Source organism: Dendrobates tinctorius, unplaced genomic scaffold, assembly GCF_039654945.1.
Source record: "Dendrobates tinctorius isolate UK_male_01 unplaced genomic scaffold, ASM3965494v1 ptg000011l, whole genome shotgun sequence".
Lineage (NCBI taxonomy): Eukaryota > Metazoa > Chordata > Amphibia > Anura > Dendrobatidae > Dendrobates > Dendrobates tinctorius.
In genome coordinates this window covers 129,331,887-129,358,449 of record NW_027361679.1, presented here as the reverse complement: position 1 = coordinate 129,358,449, position 26,563 = coordinate 129,331,887, and the positions used below count along the sequence as shown (strand labels likewise).

The following is a 26,563-nucleotide window of genomic DNA, read 5'->3' as shown; positions in this document are numbered from 1 at the left end:
TGCGTTAAACAATGCCCACAAACGCAATGTGAACCCAGCCTCAGAATCTTGTGACTTTTCAAAGTGTTTTGGTCCAGTTTTCTGGGGGAAACTCTTAGATGAATCAGTCCCAATGTGTTTTTCTTTAATTATTGTTAACACATAATTAAGTATTTTTATTTTCCAGAATTTTTTCTCCACCCAGGGACATACCTATTTTTAGCTGTGTGCTGTATTACTGCATGGCACTAAAAGGGCATAAAAGGAGAGCTGGGACAGTGCCCTGATATCCAGTGCATGCGTAGATCACAACCTTTACAATCAGTGGTAGGTAAAGGTTTGGGCACCCCTAGTCAAAATTACTGTTATTGTGAACTGTTAAGCAAGATGAAGGTGAAATGATCTCTAAAAGTTAGAGTTAAAGATGACACATTTCCTTTGTATTTTAGGCAAAAAATACATATATTGCCATTTACACAGCCACAACACCTGAGGATTGCCTGTTTGTTACACAATCCCCACGTGTTGAGGCTGCCGAACAGCCAGGAATCATGCAGCTGCAGAGCCTCGAACATAATATATGAGCATGGCCAGATGCTCTGATAACACCAGAGCATGCTTGGATAAGACGTTACCCGATGTTTACGTTGGATACCAGCATCGCTGATCACTGGTCTCTCGCTGCCACACGCACCAATGCGTGCTGGCCAGCGGGAGACCAACGATCAAAAAATGGCCCAGGACGTTAGAGCACGATCCGCGATACCCGACAGGGGGGCCGGTCGCTGATATGTGTCACACACAGCAATCTCTCTGGCGAGATCGCTGTGGCGTCACAAAATCAGCGAACTCGCAGCCGACATCGCTGTGTGTGACGGGGCCTTTAGGATTGCTAGAGAGGCAAACAAGAAACTCTGCTTGATTGCAAAAGACCTTCAGGAAGATTTAGCAGATACAGGAGTTAGGCTGAGTGCAGACGGAGTTTTGAGCCCTGCAGATTTTTCCGTGCAGAATGGAAGAAAACCACAGGTCAAATGACCTGCATTTTTCCTGCGGATTTCTTCCATTTTTCACGCGGTTTTCATGCGTTTTTTGTGCGGTTTTCCATTGCGGTCTTCCCCCTGCGGATTTGTTAACAGGGGAGATAGAAAACCGCACAAAAGAAGTAACATGCTGCGGATTTTGTACCGCAGGAAAACCGCGCGGAAAAATCCGCAGCGTCTGCACAGCGTTTTTTTTTTTCCATTCATTTTAAAGGTACTGTACATCACAATGCGGATATGCAACGTTTCTGCGCGGTAAAATCCGCTGCGGAAACGCTGCATATCTGCACACAGCCTATGGTACATTATTCTACTGATCAGAGACACCTGCACAAATATGGCCTTCAGAGAAAAGTCATCAGAAGAAAATCTCAACTGTGTCCTCACCATAAAATTCAGTGTCAGTAGTATGCAAAGGGGTAAGGTATCTCCTTGCTGAGAGTGACATACCGGCTCTGGCATGCCAAGGTAAGGAGGCTTATTCACATGCAATGCTCCTCTGGGCATTTTATTATGCAAATTGCCTCTTCAGAGAGAAAAAGGACTTGATCAGTGATGAGTGAATGTGCTTGAATAACGTCTTATTCGAGCATCTGGAAGAGCTTGTATATTATGTTAGAGTCCCTGCTGGTTGCATGATTTGTGAATCCCAACAAGTGTTGAGGCTGTCTAACAACTGCAAATCATGCAGCAGAAGAGACTCGAATAGAAGATATGAGCACTCCAAGATGCTCGGATAACACCCAAGCTTGCTTGGATCAGACGTTATCCGTTTACGTTCGCTCATCACTAGACTTAAACTCTATAGTGCCACCTGTTGGAAGCAGCAATCTTATAAGTCATTATGGACCCTTTAACAAGCCTTGCAATATCAATTAGGATAAAAGCCAAATCAGAATCTCAACTTGAAGACACTGTTTTGGGTTATTTCCCCTCATCAGTGCAAAGTAAGAGAACTGATTTGGCTAGGTGAGAGGCTCTGGACTGAGGTCAGAGGGGCAATGTTTCTGCTTTGTGGAGAGTGACATCCCGGCATGGAGCGGTGATCTGCCAGCTGACTGAAGCATGCTTGGAGAACGCTGATCCAGTCATCTGGCAGCTCACCGCTTCATGCTTCCACAGTGGGATAATCTGGGAGAATAGTGCCAATTTGGCTAGATGAGCTGCAGAATACATCTGCAGTGATAATGCCTGGGCCTTCCTCCAAAGTGATAATTAGGCAGCCAGTAAAAACAAGAAGCAGGAACGAGCAGGGAAATACTAACTAGGAGAAAGAGGTAGCAGCCAGGCAGAAAATAGGGATGTCACCAGATAGGAGGAGAATGAGTCGTCCTCCATCTTCAGCTTGTCAGGAATAATTCACTGCTTTCATGCCGTTTCCGTGAGAGCCACATGTGGCTCGCGAGCTACAGGTAGGGAAAGCGCTGCTGTAGTGGATGAGCAATCAGTGCAATGACTTTCTACCCTGCCTACTGTATACTGGATAAAATGCTTGCTCCATTTCCAAGAAATTACAATTAATCAGGTTGGGATCAGACTGGGTCCCTTCTCATGTGTCACGAAGGGTCACAATATATATTGGTTTCAAAGCACCTTTAGCTATTCTAGACAACAATTACCCTTGCTTGTTCCAAAATCTAAATAATTCTGCATGAAAAAAAAAAAGATAATTTTTATCATCTCAGATCGACATCAGCTTTTGCTTGTTTCTGAGGGGCCGGAGAACTAGGAAGAGAATGTAAGTGGAGTTTAGTTTTTGCTTGCTTTACACATCACCTTTTGTTCAGTTTTTCTATGCAGATTTAACGTGGAATTCATATTCCCACTTTAGATTCGCTCACACCCGCATATACATCGGTCAAGTGCTATCAAGAGTTTTGATCAGATAACACTTGGACCAATACTATTCAATGGGACTGTACTGATGCACAATTGTTTTCACTGATCTAATAAGTGAAAAATAAATTGCAGCATGCTGAGATTTCACTTTGAAAATCAGATGCCACTCACCCATTCAAGTCTATGGATGAGCGGAAAATATTGGACTGCACTTGGATGTCATCAGAGTGCAGTCAGATTTCCGCAAACTCACAACTAATAATTACACTGCAGTACTAAAGTTCTCACTCCTAGAATACTTTAGTCTTTTCTAACATAAAAGTATTCACTTACATAGAGCTTACAAACCATACTAGGGTGATGTGTTGCAATGACCTCTGTTTTCTTTCTGCATATGACTACTATTATTTATACATCTGCAATATCTGTAATGAAAATTCACAGCACATATTGACATGTTGTGGATGTAAAATTCGCAGACCAGGTCAATTCAAGCTGCAGATTTTCTACCCAGCGTGTGCATGGAATTTAGTACAATCTCATCCACAATACTGGCAGTGCAGTCCGCAGCACAGATCACCTTACATAGTGATGCACACAGTAACGTAAGCCTGCAATACGCCATCAGTGGTGTCAGAAAGGTTCCACGCATGAAGGTACTCTCTTACCAGCGAGCTGGAGGATCACATTGCAAGTTGGATAAAGGTTCATCAAGGGGAAGAAGAACGTGCACGTCACACAAAGACGGCAGGTTAGGTTTATACTCCAGGCTGAATTCTGTGGATGTGGAACAGCAATTCCAGGAAGATGAAAGATGCAATGGAGCAGCGGACATGCCAGGCTTAAAAACCTTAAAATCCAAGGAAAATCACCATGAGAATTGTTTGTAAAAATTTAATAAACCAGATGTGAACACCATAGTGAGAGAGAGTAACAACTTACAGGAAAAAGAAGGCCTGAAGAGACAAAGTACCTGATACTTGAGTAGGACGACATTGTAATACGGAGCGGTGTGCTGTTCCGCCATGTTCTGCAGGTGAGACGTCAGCCGCTGCATGTTTAGCCAGAAGTCTTTGCAGTTCGGGTCACTCTGAGACAAGTCGCTGGGAAATTCAGTATGGAAAAAGTTTAGATGATTTATTCAAAGCAAAAGTGAATCAATTAAATGTATAGAAAGGAAAGGTTTTAAGCTTCGTAGGAGCATGGTAGGATACTTTTACTATTGTTCACCACTGAGCACGCGCCCCATCATACACATATAATGTGGGCTGAAAACGTCTGTGTCTTCATAGTGAAACACGGTGGGGTATTCATTAACATGTTTAGATTTTAACGTGTACATTGTGAATATCAATCAGCCATTATTCACACGACAGTTAGTGATGAGCGAGTATACTCGTTGCTCGGGTGGTCTCCGAGTATTTTGCCGTGCTCGGAGATTTAGTTTCTGTCTCAGCTGCATGATTTGCGGCTGCTAGACAGCCTGAATACATGTGGGGAATTCCTGTTTGTTAGGGAATTCCTACATGTATTCAGCCTGTCTAGCAGCCACAAATCATGCAGCTGACACGACAAACTAAATCTCCGAGCACGGCAAAATACTCGGAGGACACCCAAGCAACGAGTATACTCGCTCATCACTAATGACAGTATTATGATCAGCATTTGTAACCCAAAATCAGGAATAAAACTTGCAGACAGAAATAATATAATGGAAAAAAATCTCAAATTGTTCTGTATTTTGAAGTTACTTCTGGTTCTTACAAATAGTGACCGAATAAAGTTTTGTCCCTCAATATACACCAAGTTGTAATTTTAACGCAGAGGTGATAAAACACAACCTTTTTCGTTGAGATAGCTTTCAATGACTTCCATTGTTCTACTACTAAATTCTACTTGATCGTTAAAAGGAATGATATATTGCTCAAATGTGCCCAAACCTGACTGCCAAATCATTAGCAGCTTCATAGGCCATGATTGAGAACCTGACAGCAGCTCAGGTCAAATAACATTACACGGAACCATCCTCTTACCTATACAGAAGGTCAGGATTTGGAATGAATTGCTCAACATCAGATGTATGGATGAGCCGAAAACTTAATACTGGAGGTTGAGTGGATCCACCAAACACGCGAAGAATGCCTCCTGGAAAGGACATTGTAAGCTCTCCTGACACACGTACTCCAGAACTGCAAAAACAGAATAGTTCCAGGAAATTACAAGATATACAAAACATTAAAACACGAGGAAAAAAAAAAAAGAAAATACTAATTGCACGTCTGCAATCTTACCCTTCTAGTCCACTTTCTTCAAAAACAGCATGGACATACTCTGTGAAAGCAGCTGCTACAGGTAGGGATTCCTGAGATCCTAGTATAACAGGACTGGGTCCACGAGATAATCCTGGAAGAAATTAGTTGAATAAGGCTACATTCCCACAATGAGTATCTGGAAAGATTTTGATGGTGAAGATTTTCTACAGCGGGTAGGAGATTTCTGCAAACCTGTAAGATGCTTTTTTCCTTTTGGGCAGTGAAAATATGCAGCGTCAAAGTCAACAAAACTCATTATAGGAAACGTAACCCCTTCCCGACATATGATTTACCGGTATGTTATATTTAGCAGTATTTTGCTGACTTTTGACGTACTATTAAGTCATGGCGATCAAGCAGGCATTGGAGCTGTGCCCGAACGATCACTGCCGCGAACTCTGCTTAAGTGATAGCCGAGCTCTGACTGTCACAGTAAGGCGTGGTCCAGCTGTTTAACCCAACCCTCTTAATAGTGCGATCAATAACGATTGCAGCATTTAGAGGTTTAGAGGACTAGGAGAGGGAGGGGGCTCCATCTTTTCCTGTTATCCTTGTGAAAACAACAAATTTGGGGCTAAAGCAATATTTGTGAGAAAAATTTAAATGGTCTTTTTCTTTCCTCAATGCTTTAACCCCTTCACCCCCAAGCCTGTTTTCACCTTCCTCACCAGGCCAATTTTTACAATTCTAACCACTGTCGCTTTATGAGGTAATAACTCTGGAACGCTTCCATGGATCCCAGTGATTCATAGAGGACTGTTTTTTCGTGATATATTATTCTTCATGACCGTGGTAAAATTTCTTCAATATGACTTGCGTTTATATGCAAAAAAAATAGGAAATTTGTTGAAAATTATAAAAATTTGGCAATTTTCAAACTTTTAATTTTTATGCCCTTAAATGACAGGGATATGTAACAAAATAGTTAATAAATAACATTTCCCACATGTCTACTTTACATCAGCACAATTTTTGAAAACATAAGGGTTAAAAGTTGACCTGCGATTTTTACAACACCATTTTATTTTTAGGGACCACCTCACATTTGAAGTGACTTTGAGGGGTCTATATGGCAGAAAATACCCAAAAGTGACACCATTCTAAAAACTGCACCCCTCAAGGTGCTCAAAACAACTTAAGATTATTAACTCTTCAGGTGCATAACAGGAATTAATGGAATGTGGAAGGAAAAAATAAAACTTTAACAAGGGTAACAGGAGAAAATGGACCATACAATTTGTTGTGCAATTTGTCCTGAGCATGCCGATACCCCATATGTGGGGGAAAACTACTTTGGGTGCACGGCAGGGTACGGAAGAGAAGGAGCGCCATTTGACTTTTTGAATGCTTCTTTGGGGGGCACACAACAGATACACGGGGGCGCCCAAAGAAGCATTAAGCGAAACGCGCGTTGGGGTTTTCCATCCTCCATGTTCTCTGCAGGTTTGTTTTTTATTTTTCCATGACTTTACTTTTACTTGCATTTGTCATCTATTCAGTTTATTTTGGCCATTATTCATTGTTATATGCCCACATGAATGTTTGTCATTTGACTATGGGTACATAATTTATTTATATAATAAGGCATTATGCACTTTATGCTTGATTTGATTTTTGCTTTGGTCTATATTACTGAACGATTGTGTGTATTATATCCTATTATTAAAGCACTATGCACTTTATGATTAAGTCCGTTTGTTTACCATTTTAGTGGCTTCCTTACACGCAAATTATTTTATATTATTGTTCGCCACTTTATTGGAGTTATATATATTGTTTATAGGCCAGTTCAACTTGGCTTTTTCTATTATTGATTTTGACCTTGCTATTTAACATTTGGACTGGCTATATTACCATTAATACACCTGATTAGATGTACCGGTACATTTTATTTTTTTAGGAGTTTATATAATCTTTTCTCTCCTGCATTGACGTGCCACCTAGGTGTCGCTCCCCTTTATATGTATTCTGTTTTTAATAGTTGTTGTCTTGAATCTGATTAGTATGTTATTTTATCTCGTGAGTATTACCAATAAAATTATTATGTGGTTAATATAGCTCTGGTATCCATTCTTTTTTTGGTTTTTTTTCATAGTGATTTATGGATGAGTATTTTTTACTTTAAAGCACCTCCCTCTTTTTTTTTTTGGTTAACTTAACAATTAAAAGTTTGAAAATTGCTAGACTTTCAATTTTTGTCAAATTTTCAATCTTTTCGTAAATAAATGCAAATCATATTGAATAAAAAATTGTCCACTAACATGAAGTACAGTGTGTTACAAAAAAAAAAAAAATCTCAGTATCACTGGAATATATTGAAGCGTTCCAGAGTTATTACCATAAAGTGACAGTGTACAGAATTGTAAAAATTTGCCTGGTCAGTAAGGTGAAAACAGGCTGGCGGGTGAAGGGGTTAAAAAGAAGTTTTGTGGACACACCAGATTATTAAATCATTGTAAAATCTGTGAGAATATAATAAACGTCATAATTTGCTTGCTTTTAAAATTTTGCTCAGTTCCTTGGAGCGGTCACATATAGCCATGAGACTGCCAGCTCCTTATTTTCTGGTATAGACTATTCAGAGCACAGAGACTTCTTGTCTATGCTTTGTACAGAACATAGCCTGTCAGTCAGTCACAGCCATACACGCAGAAGGCAGGACTTTGCTTTCAAAACACATTGCTGGCTATCATTTTCGGGGAAAGAGAGGTTACACAGCCAGTGATCCTTGGCAAGTGGTGAGTGATCAATTAGGGGGAAGATATAGAACAGCAGAAGCAGCGCAGACTCCTCAAGGAATGGGAATTTTATCAACTAGTGGCCAGAGGGGATGATCCCAGCAATCTAGTGTCCCAAACTGCTAGAATACATTCATATAGGACTCATTGCTCCCCCCACAGTATAGTGGTGTGTGGTGCCATTGTCAGCAGCAGTAACCATTATGGACTTGCAGGAGAGTCTCAAGACAGCACTTACTAGGTGAAGTGGAAAACATGGATTTTTGTGAGTACTCACCGTAAAATCCTTTTCTCCGAGAGACGCTCATTGGGGGACACAGAGACTGTGGGTGTGTGCTTCTGCCGTCTGGAGGCTGACACTAAGTATACAAAAAAAGAGTTAGCTCCTCCTCCGCCGCATACACCCTCACCCCCAGACCGGGCGTAACTCAGTTTAGTGCATAAGCAGTAGGAGAACGCGCCTTAAATTCAGGCAAGAAATTATACATCTGGAAAAGGGACCACCCTGATCCTTACATAAGGATTTGTATAACTTAAAATAAGCAAAAGCCAACTGGCTAGTAGGGTGGGTGCTGTGTCCCCCAATGAGCATCTCGGAGAAAAGGATTTTACGGTGAGTACTCACAAAAATCCATGTTTCTCCTTCGTCTCATTGGGGGACACAGAGACTGTTGGACGTTCTAAAGCAGTCACTGGGCGGGATCTTAGCTCACCCAATCCATGCTATTTTGCGCCCCTGATTAGAGGTGCGCAACTGCTGCCTGGAGAATCTTTCTTCCCAGGCTTGCATCCGAGGATGCCTGGGTATGTACGTTATAATGTTTGACAAACGTATGCAAACTGGACCAGGTAGCTGCTTTGCACACCTGTTCTGCTGAAGCTTGGTGTCGCAGTGCCCATGAGGCACCCACTGCTCGAGCCGAGTGTGCCTTGATCCCTGCCGGAACCGGCGTGCCACTGATTTCATAAGATTCTTGGATCGTCAGGCGAACCCATCTGGCCAAAGTCGCTTTGGACGCAGCAAGCCCCTTCCGCCGCCCTTCTGGGATCACGAATAGAGAGTCTGTCCGGCGGAAAGGTGCTGTCCTTGTCACATACCTCCTAAGAGCTCTTACCAGATCCAGGGTGTGCAAAGCCTTTTCTACCCTGTGCACCGGTGCCGGGCAAAACGAGGGTAAGACAATGTCTTCGTTGATATGGAATGCAGAGACAACCTTCGGCAAGAAGGGAGGAGCTGGCCTTAAAACTACCTTATCCTTATAAAAAGTCAGGAACGGCGGTTTACAAGATAAAGCCGCCAATTCCGAAACCCGCCTAATAGACGTAATAGCTACCAGAAAAACGACCTTCCTGGACAGGTAAGGTAAGGAGACTTCTTGTAACGGTTCGAAGGGAGGCTCCTGAAGGGCCCTGAGCACCAAGTTCAGGTCCCATGATTCCGTCGGCGCCTTATAGGGGGGTACTAAATGTGCGACCCCCTGCATAAACGTCTTAACCTGCCAGACCGAAGCGACCTTTCGTTGAAAAAGGACCGACAGGGCCGAGATTTGCGTTCTGAGCGAACTCGGAGACAATCCTGCGTCCAGCCCTGCCTGCAAAAAAGCCAGTACGTTGGGGATTGAAAAAACCAGAGGAGCCACTCCGCGATCCCTACACCAACGGAAAAAAACTTCCCAAGTCCGATGATATACTTTCGCCGAGGAAGGCTTTCGGGCACTCACCATCGTGGCCACCACATCGCGCCTGAATCCTGCCTGTGTTAACAGCCAAGATTCAATGGCCACGCCGTCAAACACAGGGCCCCTAAGTTCGGATGGTAGATCGGCCCCTGGGACAGCAAGTCCGGCCGATCTGGTAGACGCCAGGGTACGTCCACCACTAGCTGAACCAGATCTGCATACCAGGCCCTCCGAGGCCAGTCTGGGGCTAGCAGAATTGCTGGAACCTTCTCTCTCCTTAACTTTCTGATGACTCTTGGAAGCAGAGGTAGCGGGGGGAACAAGTACGGGAGACGAAACTGGCTCCATGGAAGCACCAGAGCGTCTGCTGCGATCGCCTGCGGGTCGAGGGATCGAGCGACGAACCTTTGCACTTTGGCGTTCTCTCTGGATGCCATAAGGTCCACGTCTGGAGTCCCCCACCGTTGGCAGATCTGTTGAAAAACCTCGGGGTGCAGGGACCATTCCCCTGCCGCGACCCCCTGTCGGCTGAGAAAATCTGCCGCCCAGTTTTCGACTCCCGGAATGTGCACCGCTGAAATTACCACGTGGTTCTTTTCGGCCCAACGCAGTACCAGCCCAACCTCGCGCATGGCTGCTTGGCTGCGCGTGCCCCCTTGATGGTTGACATATGCTACTGCTGTAGCATTGTCTGACAATGCGCACCGGCCGGTGTCTCAGGAAACACTGAAAATGTTGCAGGGCCAATCGTCTTGCCCGTATCTCCAGAATGTTGATCGGGAGAATTATCTCCTGAATGGACCACCGCCCCTGGGCTGTGTGACTCTGGAAAACTGCTCCCCAACCCTGCAGGCTTGCATCGGTCGTCACCACCAACCACTGTTCCGGGGGAAAGGGTTTCCCCTGGACCAGAGACGAGTCGCGAGTCCACCATCGGAGTGATCGTCGGACCAGCGGAGACAAATTGCACCGATGACTGAGGGATAGCAGCCTTCGGTCCCATGCTGACAAGAGCGCATGCTGAAGCGGACGGAGATGGAACTGGGCAAACGGGATTGCCTCCATCGCCACCACCATTCTGCCCAACACACACATGCCGTACCGGATGGATCTGGAGCCTGACTGTAGAAGGTCCCGTACCCCGTTTGATCTTTCGCGCCTTGTCCTGAGGGAGGATCACCAGCCCCCGGGAGGTGTTGAAAACCATGCCTAGGAATACGATTCTCTGGGCTGGAACCAAGGACGACTTGTTCCGATTGATCAACCAGCCTAGACGGGCCAGGGTATCCAGCGTGATACTGACATTCTCCTGGCACGCCTGAAACGACGGCCCCTTTACCAAAAGGTCGTCCAGGTAAGGTAGTACCGTTATGCCCCGAGCATGCAGGATGGCCATAACCACCGCCATTATCTTCATAAAGACTCTGGGAGCAGTGGCCAGACCGAAGGGCAGAGCAACAAATTGAAAATGTCGCCCTCCGATCGCAAAACGCAGGAACCTCTGGTGTGGAGGAAAAATCGGAATGTGCAGATATGCATCCTGCACATCGATCGAGGCCAGGAACTCCCCTGGATCCATGGCTGCAATGACCGAACGGAGGGATTCCAACCGGAACCGCCTGACTCGGATGAATTTGTTCAGGATTTTTAGATCTAATACTGGCCTTACTGTCCCGTCTTTTTTGGGGACCGAAAACAGGTTGGAGTAAAAACCTTGTGTCTCTTCGGTTTTCGGCACTGGGACAATGACCCCGTTGCGCTGTAGCGTCATTATGGCCTGTAACAAACCCTCCGCCTGCGATTCTGTTCCGGAAACGGAAGAATCGCCGTGGCGGGAGTCCGAGAAACTCTATCTTGTACCCGGACGATATCAATTCTGCCACCCAAGCGTCGCGTGCCACTGCGACCCAAACGTGGCTGAACCTTAGCAGGCGTCCGCCCACTCTGTCGTCCGTAGGTACGAAGCGCCTCGAGTCATTTTGCTGGAGGCTTTTGGGATCTGGCCCCCCTTGTTCTGGGCAAACGGCCTCGGCCTCTACCCAGCGGATTGGCTCTGTAAGAGGTTTGCCTTTCCCTAATCTGACCATCATTTGCGGAGGTGGATGCTCTGGCCGAAGTCCCCCTCCAGGGGTTACGAAAGGGCCGAAAACGCCTCTGTGTCTGCCTGAATGCTGGCCAAGTCCTCTGCTGTGGGAGGAAACTACTCCTCCCCCCTGTGGCTTCTGAGATAAGCTTATCAAGCTTCTCACCGAACAACCGATTGCCCTGAAAAGGCAATGAGGTCAAGGATTTTTTGGAGATAGAATCCGCTTTCCACAATCTCAGCCATAATGCTCGCCTAACGGCGATCGCATTTGCTGCTGCCACAGCAGAACACTCGGCCGCGTCCAGAGAGGCGCTGACGAGAAAATCACTTGCCCCTAAGATCTGATTTGTCACCTCCAAGACCTCCGCAGGCAGATCTCTGTTTTGGAGGGCATTCTGCAGAGCGTCCGCCCATGAAACCATGGCCTTAGCCACCCAAGTAGCCGCAAAGGAGGGGGCTAGGGCCGACCCCGCTGCCTCATACACCGAGCGGGCAAGCCCCTCTATAAGGCGATCAGTTGGGTCCTTGATAGAAGAACCGCTGGGTATCGACAATAGCGATCTTGACGCTAAACGTGATACTGGTGGGTCCACCACTGGCGACTCCACCCATCCCTTATGGAGTTCAGGAGGAAACGGATACTTAGCTTGCAGCGCTTTTTGCATTGCAAAACGCTTATCCGGGTGTTCCCTATGTTTCTGGACTAGCTCCTCGAACTCCGGATGCGTGGCAAACCTTCTATGCGGTCGCCTGGTCTTTTTTAAGGAGACCTTGTGACCTGAGGCCGTGGACACATCGTCCTCGATCTCTAATGTCTGGTTGACTGCCTCAATGAGGCTGTCCACCGAGTCTTGGTATCCCAGGCTTTCTGGATTCCAGGCCTCCTCCTCCTCCTCCTCGCCCTCATCCTGCTCGCTTCCTGAGCTCGGCGACGGGGAACGAGATACCCTAATACCCGCCGCCGAAGCCCCAGAGGGTCCGGCCGACGGGGAACGAGCTCTCTTGCTATGAGCTTGTCTGGTGCTGGAGCGGCCTCTAACGGTCGGAGGGTCCTGAGACGTGGACGAGCTGTCTTCCGCTGGCAGACCACCATCCTTGTCCCTGCCTGGGCCTTGGAGAGACTCAATTGCCCTTGTAAGGGACATCATAGAGTGTGATAAAGACACCGCCCATTCTGGAGGGTCCTGACCTCTGGGCTCTGCAACAATGGGGGGCTCCTGGGCTCGCTCCGACTCGCAGGCTTCACAAAATTTACCCGGCTGCGCTTTAGGCAGCCTGACCCCACAGGAAACGCAAACAGCGTATAGGAAAGAGTGAGCTTTCCCTTTGCCAGACATATTGCAAGGTAGGGTAGGAGGAGGAGGATAACCCCTTCCTTGACTACTAGTGCGGCACTCGAAACGGGGTTGCACTCACCCACCGGTAATGTCCCACCTTGCGTCTCTTCCACGGGGCGTGCGGCGTTACTCGCCGGGGCACTCGCACTCCGGGAGATAGGCGGTGGCTTCCGGCCCCACTTCGGCGAGGAAATGCAAGGAGGGGGGCGGGAGGTCCCCGGTAACTGTGCGCGCCCGCCGCTCTCCGCCCCTGGAAGTTAGTGGGCGGGGCTTCCGGCTACCCCTGGAAGTCGGCGGGCGGGGCCTCGCGCGGCACTCACGGATCTCCCCATACAGCGGGGGCCGCGGCCGCCCGCGGGGCTCTGGCCGCACTCCGCGTGCGGCGTTACCCGCCGGGGGCAGCGCCGGGTGAGAGGCGGACTACCTGGTCCCGGTGTTCCTATTAACAAAGGTGAGCCGGGCCGCCGAGGGGGCTCTCTTGAGGTGCTTCTCAACCCCATCCCTGGGCAGGGAGGGGGAGGCTACTGCACCGCTCTCCGCCCCCGCTTCAATCCCTTGGCTCACCTGCGCCTCCAACTCCACCCCTGGTCTCACTACCTAGGGGTGGTAGGGGCATTAAGCATTCCCACGTTGCAGGAGAGAACAACGTGGAGGATCACTCACACGTGCTCGCCCGTTGGGGTCGATGGGGAAACCGAATCCTCTTATCAGGATGCGTTGCCGCCTCTTTACAAAATAAAAAAGAAAAATGGTTGTCTGGGGAAAAGTCCCAGATGTGTCCCTCGGTGCGGGAGAGAAACACGTGGAGGGTTACTCACACGTGGTCGCCCGTTGATGATTTGGGGAGATCGGACCCTCTCTATAGGATCCGTCGCCCCTGTCTTATCTTCATAGAAAAGAAGAAAAAAAAAAAAAAAATCTAGTCTGGAGCTCCAGACTGCGTGTGCCTCCATCAGACACTAAGCAAAAAACTGAGTTACGCCCGGTCTGGGGGCGAGGGTGTATGCGGCGGAGGAGGAGCTAACTCTTTTTTTGTATACTTAGTGTCAGCCTCCAGACGGCAGAAGCACACACCCACAGTCTCTGTGTCCCCCAATGAGACGAAGGAGAAAAATGTTAGGATAGAGAAACTGTATGGGTAGTGATTTATTCATCTTGAGACTATATAGAAAGTCTCAGGAGGGTGCTTTGTAGGTGGTGTGGGCAAGCACAGAGTGAATATATGAGCTGTGGGACAGATCCAGCTATGGCAATACAGCCAGCGTGCACTGCCTCCTGAGAAATGTAGTCTAGAGGCACAGCACAGAGGGAGAGCTCACAAGAAGTTCTGGATGTAGGTAATAAACCACATGGATAGCCGCAGAAGACTGAAGGGGAACAAAAGACAAAAACAAACTAGGTTTTGGAGACTCATTACAGGGACAGCCAGATTGAAAGAAATACAAAAAAGAAAAACATAAGACCCCCTTTAAGAATGAAAATCATGCAGAGTTCAGTGTGGCTTAAACATACAAGATCAAAATAAAAATAATTAAATTGCAATATATAAACAATGCAAATTACATTTTAGGAAACTGAACATTTAATGATTTAAAAATGACAACATATTAGTAAGTAAGGAGATGTACTATAGCAACTTATTTCTCAGAGTTTTTAAGATTTTCCCCCTACTGTGGCTGCAGCGGATCACAAAGCGGACTCCATCAAACAGCTGTAATTCCCAATTCATCCCAGCCGCAAATGGTTATTTCTCAAGTGGTTCAGTTGCAGAACTGAAGTATAAGGGTGTGTGCACACAAGCGTTTTTACCGGAAAACCCGCTTACAAGAAGCATCCCATTCATTTTAATGAATTCTGCACTTTGTGCATATTGATGCGTTTTTTTCGGTAAAAACCACAGCATGCTCATTAATTTTGCGGAAAAAAACGCATAAAAAACGCACATTTTCTGGGAAGGAGTCTGGTTTTCTGTCAGGAATTTTCTGCATACGTGTGCACATACCCTCACACAGATAATCTATCTGTTCATGTAATATATGCACATTACTAGCCTTCAAGCACAGCACTAATTTTAGCTCTAGCTTATAGATAAGATTCCTAAGGAGGGAACCTTCACCGAAAATTGAGAAATTCTTTAAATGACTTCCTAAACCAGAAAAATGTATTAACAGCTCAAGCTCATGTTACTTTTGTAGAATTGACCGTTTCAACACAACAGAGAAGTGGCATAGAGTAAGTAAAGAAAAATCTATTTTGATATAATAATGTACAGAAATTACATTTTTCCAGCACTCTTACCAACAGAAAGTCCAGCACTCAAGGTTGGAGGAGAGAAGAATCCACGATCACTGGTCGCACTAGAGGGAGGACCAGGAATCAGGAGAGACTGATTGAAAGAGGCTGTCTGGGAAACAAATGTGTAGAGTGAAGCTACATGTATGCTGTCAGGTTGCCAACATGCTTTGTACAGTTCCATCAAACCAACACCTAGAGAATACTAGACAGGGGTTTCACACTACTGGAACATTTAGGCTGTGTGCATACGTAGCGATTTTTAAGCGTTTTTGCCGCGATTTTCGGCGCAAAAACGCTTAAAAATCGTGTACAGAACGCACCCATACATTCCTATGGCATTCCGCACATGCTGTGCTAATGCTGCGCTTTTTTCCGCGGCGGAATCGCATCACGGAAAAAATCGCAGCATGCTCATTCTTTTGTGCGGAATCGCAAAGAATTGCCACGATTCCACACCCATAGGAATGCGTGAGAATCGCTTACTTCCCGCATGTGGCTATGCCCACCATGCGGGAAGTTAAGCGTCTCATGTGCGGTTGGTACCCACGGTGTGGAGGAGAGGAGACTGTCCTCCAGGCCCTGGGTACCATACCCCTGTAAAAAAAAGAATAAAAAATTGGGGTATATTTACCTTCCGGTGTACCGCGCTGCATTCCCGGCCTAGCGTTCCCAGTAATGCCTTGCAGCAAGGCCCTGTAATGACGTAGTCTCGCGTGATCGCTATAGCAACGCGAGACCAACGTCATCACAGGTCTCGCAAGGCATTACTGGGAACGCTGTGGCCCGGGAATGCAGCGCGGGACGCCGGAAGGTAAATATACCCCGATTTTTTTTTTTATTTTTTTTTTAGCACTTTGACATCCTATCTTTTACTATTGATGCCGCATAGGCGGCCTCAATAGTAAAAACCTGGTCACACTTGTCAAACACTATGTTTGACGAGTGTGACCAACCTGTCAATCACTTTCCAAGCGATGCTTCAAATCGCTTGGAAAGTGCTTGAATAACGCACGCGAAAATCGCGGCAAAATCGCGATCATAATCGCGGTAAAATCGCAGTGAAATCGCGCGGGAAAAAAACGCGCGATTTCTGGGAAGGAGTCCGGTTTTTAGTGAGCGTTTTAAAACGCTACGTGTGCACATAGCCTTAAACCCTAAGAAAAATAGGAAGCTAAATGCCTTAAAATAAAAATCACATTTTTATTTTAACAAATGCTAAAAACATTACACAAATGCTATAATGATATAGTACAAATGAGGAAAACAAATGCAAAAAACCCAGGCCTTAAAAAAGCATGTATATCTGAATCTTATTGTTCATCAATAGATGGATGCAATATTAGAGCAGGTATAATACAAAAGGAATGTCTCAAAAATAGTAAATTGAGCAAAAAGCTTCCCATCTAAAACTTTCTTAAACCAAACCCTGTTTAAAATCAATAATAAGGATTCTAGAAAAAAAAAAAAATATCCCCATAGAGTAACATGCCAGCCAAATTCCTATTTATAATGGCTATATTGCATATAGGCTGCATAAGTGCATAGTGCTGTGCAGGCAAGTATACCACAATAGGCTACATAAGTGCATAGTGCTGGAAGAAGCATAACCGCGAAACGCGCGTCAGGGGTGCCAGGGCTGACTAGGTACGGTATTTGTTCTGCAGCAGCTACTTTTCCTTTCCTTTTTCTATCTGGCTAATTATATATGCTACAAAACCTACAAAAGGCAAAATGAAAAAAACCCTGCTATAATTAAATAAGTAAAATGCAAAAGTGCATTTAAATCATACAGAGTTCTTAGTAATACTGTATTTGATCAAACATAGCATAAAAGCCGTCCCACCATCGACAAGGTGACTCTGTGGTCGGGGCGGTCTTACACGGTCTAGTATTAATAACCTTATCATGTGTCAAAGTTGACTGCCCCGACCACAGAGTCACCTTGTCGATGGTGGGACGGCTTTTATGCTATGTTTGATCAAATACAGTATTACTAAGAACTCTGTATGATTTAAATGCACTTTTGCTTTTTACTTAATTATAGCAGGGTTTTTTTTTTCATTTTGTCTTTTGTAGGTTTTGTATGGTTTTTGGCCATGTGAACATGCATTTATATGCTGCATGTGTACCAACTCAAACCAAGCTCAATTTTTGTGTTTTTTAATTATATATGCTACCTACTGTGGTATACTTGTCTGCACAGCACTATGCTCTTATGCAGCCTATTGTGGTATACTTGCCTGCACAGCACTATGCACTTATGCAGCCTATATGCAATATAGCCATTATAAATAGGCTGGCATGTTACTCTATGGGGACATTTTTTCTAGAATCCTTATTATTGATTTGAAACAGGGTTTGGTTTAAGGAAGTTTTATATGGGAAGCTTTTTGCTCAGTTTACTATTTTTGAGACATTCCTTTTGTATTATACCTGCTCTAATATTGCATCTATCTATTGATGAACAATAAGATTCGGATATACATGCCTTTTTGAAACCCCTATGTACCTTTGTTAAGGCCTGTTTTTTTTGCATTTGTTGCACTCATTTGTACTATATTATTATAGCATTTGTGTAATGTTTTTAGCATTTGTTAAAATAAAAATTTGATATATTTTAAGGCATTTAGCTTCCTATTTTTCTTAGGATATATTTGTGATTGGAAGTGCCTTTTTTTTAGGCGATATACCATTTGTGATGTTACTGGAACATTTAAGCCTACTGGATTACATCTTTACATGTACACTCTTCGGGTATGTACACTCGTTAACTAAATTAGAAGAGAAATCTAAGGACACTACTTACTAAATGGGGATCAGCCAAGCACATACTTAAAGGGGTTTTCCCACAAACAAAATTAATTTTAATGAATACATCTTTGATCAATAATAATTTCCACAATTGGCTGTGTATAAATAAAATGTTCCTGTGCGGAGATAATCTTATAAATGTGCCCCTACTGTGTACTGTGTAATGGCATTGTCTGACTGTACAGGAACATGATCTGATCATACTACAGCTCCTGGGCAGGGGAGGAAGAAAAGAGTATACAAACAGGACAGCAGGGGGATCGCAGCTAATTATTTCTGTGAGGTAAGATATTTCACTGCAGATTTATAACCCCTTTCTGACATTAGACGTAATAATCCTTCCATGTTATTCAGATCTCATCTCCCGAGATCTCGGGACGAGATCTGAATCTGAGCTCGCGCGGGCTCCGGCGGCCATTTTCCCGGAGGCCACCCCATCACCGCAATGGAGCTGCCTGGGCCTCCGGGCTATGGGGAGATGCCGGAGGAGCCCCGACGCTGGACAAACAGGAGCCGCTGCCGCCGACCCCCAGCACAGAGCCGCCACACTGCTGAAGGAGCCGCTGCACCGCTGCCACCAATGAGGTAAAAGGGGATGATAACACCACCTACACCCTCCCTTCTTCATCGGGACCACTCCCCCGCCATATGCACTCGGCGTATAAGACGACACCCGACGTATAAGACGACCCCCGACTTTTAAGCAGATTTTCAGGGGTTAAAAAGTCGTCTTGTACGCCGGAAAATACGGTAGTTTTTATTGTGTAAAAGAGCCAAAACATAGAAAATGATATAAATGAGGTATCGCTGTAATCGTACTGACCCTAAGAATAAAACTGCCATTTTACCACATACAGAAGGGCATAATTCATCCCCCCTCAAAAAAAATCCTGAATTGCTGTTTATTCATTCTGTCTCCCAAAAATCTGAATAGTAAGCGATCAAAAAGTGCCAATAAAAACATCAACTCGTCCTGCAAAAAACAAGCCATCAAATGACTGTGAGCAAAAATATGGAAAAATTATAGCTCTCAAAATATGGTGATGCAAAAAATATCTTTTGCAATAAAAAGCGTCTTTTAGTGTGTTACAGCAGCCAAACATAAAAACCCGATATAAATCTGGTATTGCTGTAAATTACACTGACCTGAAGAACAAAGCTGCCTAATCACTTAGCCCACACGAGGAACGGCGTAAACATAAATAAAGCCAATTCTTCACCTGCTGTTGATTTTTTCATTCTGCCTCCAAAAGATCGCAGTAACATACGGCGCACATTTATCCTGCGCTCTGTGCTGAGCGCTTGCACTGGGGTTTCCATGTAAATTTCCGAAATACGTAATTCAGACCTCTAGTGGAAGATTCCCTATAATGAGGCAGATGGAGGCACTGTGGACGCCGCCTGACCTGCGATCCGGCGGCGTCCGTCTTTTTAGGATTGCATAAAAGAGCAGTCGGCCACAGTTTTGTGCACTTCTGAAAAGAAGGACACCGCTGAACAGAGGTAGACGGAGTCCAGAGTAACTCTGCTGCCTCATTATAGTGAAGGGATTTCATCTGAATCCCGTCACTCAGATATTTAGATGGAAACCCCAAAGTAATTGCTCAGTGTAGAGAGCAGGATATCTGTAATCCAAAATGTTATGTAAAATGTTCCCAATAAAAGCTTCAACTCAATCCACAAAAAAGCAAATCCCCACTCTGGTCTGTCATCTGCAAACGGAAATATAGGGGCTTCCACGTTACTGGTAGTACAAAGACTCTGGAAAAGTGAAATGGCTCCTCACCCTCCAAAAGAAATTCAGCAAATTCTGCGCTCTCAAATCCAAATGCCCCCTCCCTTATGAGCCCCACAGTGTACCTAAACGTGCACTGTGGATATTGGGTCCACGTTTGGCATTTCTGAAGTGAGGAGAGCCTGCCTAACTTACAGGTGCATGCCTCCAGAAGAAAGGGGTAGACATAACGTACTGGTCACTACAGCATACTCACTACAACGGCAGTTTGCAATTTTCACTTGGCAACATTCATTGCTGCTTGTTTCTGGAAAACACCTGGAGTCAAAACATGGAGTCAAAATAGTCACTACACCTGTAGATAAATTCCCCAATGGGTATAGTTTCAAAAATGGGGTCACTTGAGAAGGGATTCTACTTTTCTAGCAATTAGGGGCTCTGTATATGGAGTCCGCAAACTGTTCTAGGAAATTCTGCGCACCAGGAGGCAAATAGCGCTCCGTCCCTCCAGAGTCTCTCCATATGGCTAAGGCTGGTTTCACACTTGCGTTTTTTGTAGCGCTGCGCCTCATGCGCTATCGTGCACATGCGCATTGCTCCCCTATCTTTAACATGGGTGTGCATGGTCTAGCGCATGCATGCGTTCGTATGCGTTTTAGTGCGCATGCGGTTTTCTGTAGTGTGCGCCTAGGCGCGCCGGACGCAACCTGTTGCATTTTTGGTCCGTCCGACCCGTCTCAAAAAAACGCATGCGCACGTTATGCGCAAAAAAACTGCATTACAGTCTATGGGAGCGTTTCATATGCGCATGAGGTGCAGTGCAAAAAAAACACTAGTGTGAAATTAGCCTGAGGCTATGTGCACACGCTGCGGTTTTTGCTGCGGTTCCTCTGCGGTTTTGGCCCTGCAGAACTGCAGCAGTTCCGCACACATGGTACTTTACCATGTTAGCCTATGGGTTTTCAAAACCGCAGTGCTCACGCTGCGTTTTTTTCCGCGCGGTTTTGCTGCGGGTTTTTTTCCGCAGCATGTCAATTATTTCTGCGGATTCTGCTGCAGTTTCACACCTTTAACATAGTAGAGGTTTGAAACCGCAGTGCAAAACCGCAGGCCAAAATGCAGCAAAACCGCAGGTCACTTTACCTGCGGTTTTACCTGCGTTTCCGCGCGGAAAAAACCGCAGCGGAATCCGCAACGTGTGCACATAGCCTAAGTAGTACTGTAGAGCCACATATGGGATATTGCCACGTTCAGTAGAAATTGTGGGACAAATTTTGGTGCCATTTTTACCCACTTCTTGTGTGAAAATGTAAAATCTGGGGCTAAAACAAAATTGTGGTGGTAAAGATGTAGTTATTTTTTCTTCACTTCCTAATGGTATAAAACTCTGTGACACACCCGTGGTGTCAATATGATCACTGCACCCCTCTATGAATTCATTGAGAGGTGTAGTTTGTAAAATGGTGTCACTTATGGGGGGGGGGGCTCTGTTGTTCTGGCACATCATGGGCTCTCTCAGTGGGTTATGGCACCTGCAAACCATAGCAGTAAAATATGGCGCTCCTTGCCTTCTGAGCTTTGCACTGTGCCTGAAAAATATTTCCTGATTACATGTAGGGTATTGGCGCACTCAGGAAAAAAAAATCCTATTAGCCCTTAGAAAAATTAAAAACTTGGGGCCAAAACAACATTTTAGTGGTAAAAATGTAATTTATTCTTTCTTCACCGCTCAGTGATATAAAATTCTGTGAGGCACATGTGGTGTCAATATGATCAATGCACCACTGGATGAATTCCCTGGGGAGTGTACTTTGTAAAATGAGTTCACATATATGGGTTTTCTGTTGTTCTGGCACCTCAGGGGATCTGCCAATGGGCCATGGCACCTTTAACCCCTTCATGACCCAGCCTATTTTGACCTTAATGACCTGGCCATTTTTTGCAAGTCTGACCAGTGTCACTTTATGAGGTAATAACTCTGGCACGCTTCAACGCATCCTAGCGATTCTGAGATTGTTTTTTCGTGACACATTGGGCTTCATGTTAGTGGTAAATTTAGGTCGATAATTTTTGCATTTATTTGTGAAAAAATCAGAAATCTGGCGAAAATTTTGAAAATTTCGCAATTTTCAAATTTTGAATTTTTATTCTGTTAAACTAGAGAGTTATGTGACAAAATAGTTACTAAATAACATTTCCCACATGTCTACTTTACATCAGCACAATTTTGGAAACAAATTTTAAGGGTTATAAGGGTTAAAAGCTGACCAGTGATTTCTCATTTTTACAACAAAATTTACAAACCCAGTTTGTTTTTTTTTTAGGGACCACCTCACATTTGAAGCCACTTTGAGGGGTCTATACGGCAGAAAATACCCAAAAGTGACACCATTCTAAAAACTGCACCCCTCAAGATACTCAAAACTACATTCTAGAAGATTATTAACCCTTCAGGTGCTTCACAGGAACTAAAGCAACGTGGAAGGAAAAAATGGACATTTAAAATTTTTCCAACACAAATTTTCTTTTAGCATCATTTTTTTCATTTTCATATGGGCAACAGTATAAAATGGATCCTAAAATTTGTTGGGAAATTTCTCCTGAGTACACCGATACCTCATATGTGGTCATAAACCACTGTTTCGGCGCACGGCAGGGCTTAGAAGGGAAGGAGCACATTTGACTTTTTGAATGGAAAATATGCTGGAATATTTAGCGGTTGCCATGTTGCGTTTGGAGAGTCCCTGTGTGCCTAAACACTGGAGCTTCCCCACAAGTGACCCCATTTTGGAAACTAGACCCTCCAAGGAACTTATCTAGATGCATAGTGATCACTTTGAACCCCCAGGTGCTTCACAAATTGATCCGTAAAAAAAAAAAAAAAAAAAAAAGACTTTTTTTTCACAAAAATTATCTTTTAGCCTCAGTTTTTTCATTTTCACATGGGCAACAGGAAAAATGGATCCTAAAATTTGTTGGGCAATTTCTCCTGAGCACACCAATATCTCATATGTGGTCATAAACCACTGTTTGGGCGCACGGCAGGGTCCGGAAGGGAAGGAGCACCATTTGACTTTTTGAATGGAAAATTAGCTCCAATCGTTATTGGACACCATGTCTCGTTTGGAGAGCCCCTGTGTGCCTAAATATTGGAGCTCCCCCATAAGTGACACCATTTTGGAAACTAGACCCCTTAAGGAACTTATCTAGATGTGTAGGGAGCACTTTGAACCCCCAAGTGCTTCACAAAAGTTTATAACGTAGAGCAGTGAAAATAAAAAATCATTTTTTCCCTCAAAAATGATTTTTTAGCACGCTATTTTTTATTTTCACAAGGGTAACAAGAGAAATTGGACCACAAAAGTTGTTGTCCAGTTTGTCCTGAGTACGCTGGTACCCCATATGTGGGGGGAACCACTGTGTGGGCGAACGGCAGGGCTCAGAAGGGAAAGAGCGCCATTAGACTTTTTGAAATTAAAATTAGCTCCAATCGTTAGCGGACACCATGCCGTGTTTGGAGATCCCCTGTGTGCCTAAACTTTGGAGCTCCCCCACAAATGACCCCATTTTGTAAACTAGACCCCCTAAGGAACTTATCTAGATGCATAGTGAGCACTTTGAACCCCCAGGTGCTTCACAGAAGTTTATAACGCAGAGCCGTGAAAATAAAAAATATTTTTTAGTCCGCAATTTTTTATTTTAACTATGGTAGCAGGAGAAATTGGACCCCAAAAGTTGTTGTACAGTTTGTTCTGAGTACGCTGGTACCCCATATGTGGGGGAACCACTGTTTGGGCACACGTCGGGGCTCGGAAGGGAAGTAGTGACATTTTGAAATGCGGACTTTGATGGCATGGTCTGCAGGCATCATGTTACATTTACAGCGCCCCTGTGTGCCTAAACCGTAGAAACCCCCCACATGTGAACTCATTTTGGAAACTAGACCCCCCAAGGAACTTATCTAGATGTGTGGTAAGCACCTTGAACCCCCAAGTGCTTCACAGAAGTTTATAACGCAGAGCCGTGAAAATAAAAAATCATTTTTTTCCCCTCAAAAAAATGATTTTTAGCCCGCAATTTTTTTTTCACATGGGTAACAGGATAAATTGGACCCCAAAAGTTGTTGTCCAGTTTGTCCTGAGTACGCTGATACCCCATATGTGGGGGATGACAACTGTTTGGGTACACGTCAGTGCTCGGAAGTGAAGTAGTGACATTTTGAAATGCTGACTTTGATAGAATGGTCTGCAGGCATCATGTTACATTTGCAGAGCCCCTGATGTACCTAAACTGTGGAAACCCCCCACAAGTGACCCCATTTTGAAAACTAGACCCCATAAGGAACTTTCCTAGATGTGTGGTGAGCACCTTGAACCTCCAAATGCTTCACAGAAGATTATAACGCAGAGCCATGAAAATAAAAAATCTTTTTTTTCCCTCAAAAAATGATTTTTTAGCTCGCAACTTTTTATTTTCACAAGGGTAACAGGACAAACTGGACAACAACCTTTGGGGTCCAATTTCTCCTGAGTACGCTGGTCCCCATATGTTGGGGTAAACCACTGTTTGGGCACACGTCGGGGCTTGGAAGGGAGGGAGCACCGTTTGACTTTTTGAATGCAAAATTGGCTGGAATCAATGGTTGCACCATGTCTCGTTTGGAGACCCCCTGATGTGCCTAAACAGTGGAAACCCATCAATTCTAACTTCAACCCTAACCCCAACACACCCCTAACCACAGCCCTAACCCCAACACATCCCTAACCCTAATCCTAACCCCAACACACCCCTAACCCTAATCCCAACCCTAACCATAACCACAACCCTAACCCTAATTCCAACCCTAACCCTAATTCTAACCCCAATTCCAACCCTAACCCTAATTCTAACCCCAATTCCAACCCTAACCCTAATTCTAACCCCAATTCCAACCCTAACCCTAATTCTAACCCCAATTCCAACCCTAACCCTAATTCTAACCCCAATTCCAACCCTAACCCTAATTCTAACCCCAATTCCAACCCTAACCCTAATTCTAACCCCAATTCCAACCCTAACCCTAATTCTAACCCCAATTCCAACCCTAACCCTAATTCTAACCCCAATTCCAACCCTAACCCTAATTCTAACCCCAATTCCAACCCTAACCCTAATTCTAACCCCAATTCCAACCCTAACCCTAATTCCACCCTAACTCCAACCCTCTTTGCAACCCTAACCCTAATTCCACCCTAACTCCAACCCTCTTTGCAACCCTAACCCTCTTTGCAACCCTAACCCTCTTTGCAACCCTAACCCTCTTTGCAACCCTAACCCTCTTTGCAATCCTAACCCTCTTTGCAACCCTAACCCTCTTTGCAACCCTAACCCTCTTTGCAACCCTAACCCTAATGGAAAAATAAAAATATTTTCTTTATTTTATTAGTTGTGCCTACCTATGGGGGTGATAATCGGGGGGTTTATTTACTTTTTATTTCATTTTGATCACTGTGAGAGTGATCAAAATGAAAGATTGGAATCTGCAGCCGGCAGATTTGGGCGAGCGCACTGCGCATGCGCCCGCCATTTTCCAAGATGGCGGCACCCATGAGCCGGACCCGCGGGAGCGACAGGGGGACTCAGAAGGTACCGGGGGGGGGGGAAAATCAGAAGCTGGCGGGGAGCGGAGGGAATGGGAGGGGGGGGCAGATGAAGACAGCGGCGGCAGATCGCCGCTGTCATTCAGTGGCGGGGGGGCGATCGCCGGTGGGGGGGTCTAATAGCTGTCTCCAGCCATGTCCGATGCTACTGCAGCATCGGCCATGGCTGGATTGTAATATTTCATCAATTTTCATTGATGAAGTGTTACTATCGCTCTGATTGGCTGTTAAAAGTGAAACAGCCAATCAGAGCGATCCTAACCACGTGGGTGCAAAGCCACCCCCCCGGGCTTAACTGCATGTTGTCCTCTATCTGCGGGTCGGGTGACATTTTAATGACCCCGGTCATCCGACCCGCAGGAACGCTATTTATAGCATGACACCTACGGGGGCGTCATGGGTCGTTTGGGCACGACTTTTCATGACGCCTACGTAGGCGTCATGGATCATGAAGGGGTTAAACCATTCCAGCAAAATCTGCACTCCAATATGGCGCCTCTTCCCTTCTGAGTTTTGCCTTGTGCCTTAAAAGTAGTATTCCCCTACATATGGGGGCTATCTGCGTACTGAGGAGAAATTGCACAACAAACTGTATGGTGCAATTTCTCCTGCTACCCTAATGAAAATGCAAAATTTGGGGCAAAAATGTAATTTTTTTATTTTCACGGCTCAATGTTATAAATTTTTGTAAAGCACCTAGGGGTTCAATGTACTCAACACACATCTAGATCAGTTCTCTGGAGGAGTTTAGTTTCCAAAATGGGGTCACTTGTTAAAATTTGTGGCTAAAATTTCTGTTGGGAAAATGTGATTTTTGGAGTATTGGCATGCTCATGAGAAATTACACAACAAATTTTGGGGTCCATTTTTTCCCCGTTATCCTTGTCAAAATAAAAAAAATTGGATCTGAAGTCAATTTTTTGTGAAAAAAGTTATTAAATGTTTTTTTTTTTTTTCAAAAAATTCATGTGAAGCACCTAAAGGGTTAATAAAATTCTTGAATGTGGTTTTGAGCACCTTGTGGGGTGCAGTTTAGAATGGTGTCTCTTTTGGGTATAAAAAATATATAG

General features: G+C 44.9%; 1 protein-coding gene across 6 annotated transcripts in view; it reads right to left on the bottom strand.

The window, feature by feature from the left end:
- FCHO1 (FCH and mu domain containing endocytic adaptor 1) overlaps nucleotides 1–26,563 on the bottom strand; it is a 212,451-nt gene that overhangs the window by 5,183 nt on the left and 180,705 nt on the right. For all 6 annotated transcript variants that reach the window (XM_073547749.1, XM_073547741.1, XM_073547775.1 and 3 more), the window contains exons 21-25: nucleotides 15,312–15,417; nucleotides 5,153–5,264; nucleotides 4,895–5,050; nucleotides 3,835–3,964; nucleotides 3,530–3,711 (exon numbers count right to left, since the gene is read on the bottom strand). In XM_073547749.1, coding sequence (XP_073403850.1) covers nucleotides 3,530–3,711; nucleotides 3,835–3,964; nucleotides 4,895–5,050; nucleotides 5,153–5,264; nucleotides 15,312–15,417 — 686 coding nt within the window. The remainder of the gene's footprint in view (nucleotides 1–3,529; nucleotides 3,712–3,834; nucleotides 3,965–4,894; nucleotides 5,051–5,152; nucleotides 5,265–15,311; nucleotides 15,418–26,563) is intronic.